This window comes from Lactuca virosa, chromosome 1 (genome assembly GCF_052849685.1).
Source record: "Lactuca virosa cultivar CGN04683 chromosome 1, Lactuca_virosa_CGN04683_v6, whole genome shotgun sequence".
NCBI lineage: Eukaryota > Viridiplantae > Streptophyta > Magnoliopsida > Asterales > Asteraceae > Lactuca > Lactuca virosa.
Genome location: NC_136426.1, coordinates 297,712,433 through 297,716,005, shown reverse-complemented (window position 1 = coordinate 297,716,005; position 3,573 = coordinate 297,712,433). Strand labels below are relative to the sequence as shown.

At 35.0% G+C, this 3,573-nt stretch overlaps 1 protein-coding gene across 1 annotated transcript; it reads left to right on the top strand.

Annotated features, from left to right (window-relative positions):
• Positions 1–679: 679 nt before the first annotated feature.
• Positions 680–3,016, top strand: LOC145130660 (uncharacterized). Its single transcript, XM_079065433.1, has one exon. The coding sequence runs from the start codon at positions 680–682 to the stop codon at positions 3,014–3,016; it is 2,337 nt and encodes a 778-aa protein (XP_078921559.1).
• Positions 3,017–3,573: the final 557 nt, after the last annotated feature.

The following is a 3,573-nucleotide window of genomic DNA, read 5'->3' as shown; positions in this document are numbered from 1 at the left end:
TTTCTCATAAATAATGATGGGTATTCTAGAATTTTCATCTTTATTCAACTATTGACCAATTACAGTTTAACCTTTGCGCCTTTTGGTATTTTCAATTAACACAAAATTAATTCCTATTAATTATGATTAATTCTTAAATAATTACTACTATTTCAAATTAATATAATAATCACATAATATATTAACAAATCATTTAATCTCTTTTTTGGGCAAAAATTTCCTCGGCTAGCAACAAAGTCAGCAATATAATTCTTAGATCACTATAATAATTCATTTTGCAATACTTGATGTAAGTAATGTTAAATGAAAACAAGATGCTGCAAATAATGTATTTAGAAATTTGTCGCAAAATTTGGAATAACACGTTTTCATTTTTTGTCGTATATTTGTTGCAAAATTTTGTATGTTACCATTTCAATTTACTGGAAAATAAATTGCCATTTCAGTATAAAAATTCTAGATTTAATCTAAAAAATTTATGTTCATAGTTGAAATAAAAAAATTCCCAAACTATATATTCCAAAATTAGAATTTAGTGAAATGACACAAGTCTGTCGCTGATTTTTTTGAGAATTAACGTGTACATTCAGGACATAATAGATGCATGAATCTGATCTATTCATAATAGTTTCCATTTTCTAAATATGCACAATGTTAGATCATATGGGAGTATTTATATATGTATATACCTGCAAATTTGAATTTATTTGTGTCAACTATTAATCAAGTAGCGATTTTCAATATTTTGCAGATAACTTCAAGAAGAAATTGCATTTACGAAAGCAAAATGCTTAGAATGATGCTGGAGATTCCGATTCCTGATAAATGGAAACAGTTGTATTATGCATGGGATATCCGAGTGTTCATTATATTGAGTCTTTTCTTTCAAATGTTTTTGATTCTCATTGCTCCTTTGAGAAAACGAACAAAAAATAACTGGATAATCCTTTCATTGTGGTGTTCATATTTGCTAGCTGATTGTGCGGCTAACTTTGCTCTTGGGCTCATCTCAAGCAGCCAAGGGAACCCTAATGAGAACCAAGCCCAAAAAGGCGGTAGGGTGGGTATGCATCACAAAGACCTTCTCGCTTTCTGGGCGCCTTTTCTTTTGGTGCACCTCGGTGGTCCAGACACCATTACGGCTTTTGCGTTGGAAGACAATGAGCTGTGGCCCCGTCATCTTTTTGGTCTTCTTTTCCAATGTGTAGTTGCATTTTATGTGTTTATTCAGTCACTACCTGAAAATCGGCTATGGATTCCGACAATGTTCATGTTCTTAACAGGTTTCATAAAATATGCGGAAAAAACGCGTTCTCTTTTTCTTGCTAGTGCCAACAGATTCAAAGAGTACATGTTCCCAACTCCTGATCCTGGGCCAATGTATGTGAAACTCTCAATTGAATATCATGCGAGGAAGAAGGTGAAACTACCGACTAGAATTCAGATGGTTCCAGAGCCGGATACAGCAGCCAAATCAGTTATAAAATCTATAAAAGGGAATTTAACAGAGTTGGAGATGGTGCGACATGCTTATGAGTTCTTTAAAACATTTAAAGGGCTTGTTGTTGATATGATTTTGATCAATCGGAGGCAACAAAATCAGAGTCGGGATTTCTTCCTAAATCGGACCGCAAAAGATGCTTTCAAAGTGATTGAGATTGAGTTAAATTTAATCTATGATGTTCTCTTTACGAAACTTCCGGTGGTGTTTTGTTTAACCGGAGCCATTAGCCGGTTTTTATCTTTTGCAACAATTTGTGCAGCAATCTTTTTATTTATATTCGAAGACAAAACAAATTTCCGAAGCTTTGATGTGATGATTACCTATATTTTGCTGTTTGGTGCTTTGATTTTGGATGTGACCGCTCTATTCATGCTCTTGTTTTCAGATTGGACCATCATTTATTTATGGAAATCTCTTCATGTTGAGATCGACAACAAGTCTATCAAGACAACAATCATCAATGCATTCCTCAGACTCTTGACTGATCAGGGCACACTCTCGGACACAAAAGAGCATCCCCAGTTGACAAGAAATGCCTCTCAAACATGGGGTTCATGGATAACAAATGCATCACAAACTCGCAAATGGGAAATTAAGTTCTTAAGACGAAGGTGGTGGGAATTTATTTCAACTTACAACCTTATCTATTATTGCTTGCACCCACGCCCAACCCTAAATCAACGTTTTTTTGACAAGTTTGGGCTTACTAGATTTTTTGACGGGCTCAAGTATGTGGAATACAAAAAGGTCACCCAAAAACTCAAAGACTTCATCTTCGAGGAGTTAAAAATAAAATCAGAACTCGCAGATGACTTGGAAACTACAAAGGAGATAAGTTCAGCACGAGGAAGTTGGGTAATCCAGTTGCAAGAAGATTGGCATAGCTTACTTACACATGTTGTAGATGTTGACTACGATCAAAGTATCATTATATGGCACATCGCCACCGAGGTATGCTACAACAAAGAACTTAAAAAGGAACCCGTGGGTACCAAAAATGATCTTCGCGATATTGCAAAAGTATTATCAGATTACATGTTGTATCTTCTTATCATGCAACCAAACATGATGCCGGTAATAGTAGCAGGCATTGGACAAGTACGGTTCCGAGATACTTGTGCTGAGGTCAAAAGGATTTTAGATATTGGAGTTGATTGGGATCAGAAAAACGCTTGCATGATGATTCTTGACATACCCACGGATGTGCCACCAGTGACTATAAGTGGTGATCGGAGCAAATCCTTGCTATTTGATAGTTGCATTTTGGCCAAAGAATTGATGAAGCTAGAAGAGGACTCTAGTCAGGATAAATGGTTGATTATAAGCAAGGTATGGGTGGAGTTGTTATGTTACGGTGCAAGCCATGCAAGATCTAACACACTAGCAGACCAAGTGAGCAAAGGTGGTGAGCTCATTACTATCGTTTGGTTGTTAATAGCTCATTTTGGTTTGGGTGATCAATACCCAATTAATGAAGGAAAAGCAAGAGCAAAACTCATTGTTGGCAAGTAGTTTCATGTCTTATCCGGGAGTTCTAATAGATGGTCTAAAATAACACTAGGAAATACATTTTGTTGTTCTATCTCTAACCATTTGAGTTTCAATTTTAAATACATTTAGGGAGTCTTTAGAAGACATAATGCTTCTGTATCGATGAAATAAAGTTTTAATAAATAGACTCTTGTATTTCCCTTTTATCATTTGTCCTTTATCATCGATGTAAAGTTACTTAAGATAACACAAATGTTGAGGTAACTACATATTTTGGCTCCATCATCTGTAAAAAAATTATGGATTGAATCCATTGTGAAAATTTTCAATAAGTTTTCCCTCAAAGATATATTTATGTCGTTGTTTTTTTATTTCCCACATGTTTGTTTGGGTATAATATATTTTGATTTTACCTTTTCAGTCCCTAAAGTTTTTTTCGCCCCATTATATATTTCGATTTTACCTTTTCAGTTCCTAAAGTTTTTTCGTGCCACCTTTTAAGAGAACAAATTGGTTAGTGACGTGATCATCTAGTCCCTTAACCTTTTTTAGCCATAGACACAGTGGTTTATAGTTAA

Excerpts from the sequence above, each read along its gene's own strand:
- LOC145130660 (XM_079065433.1), top strand. The coding sequence starts at position 680 with ATGTATATACCTGCAAATTTGAATTTATTTGTGTCAACTATTAATCAA.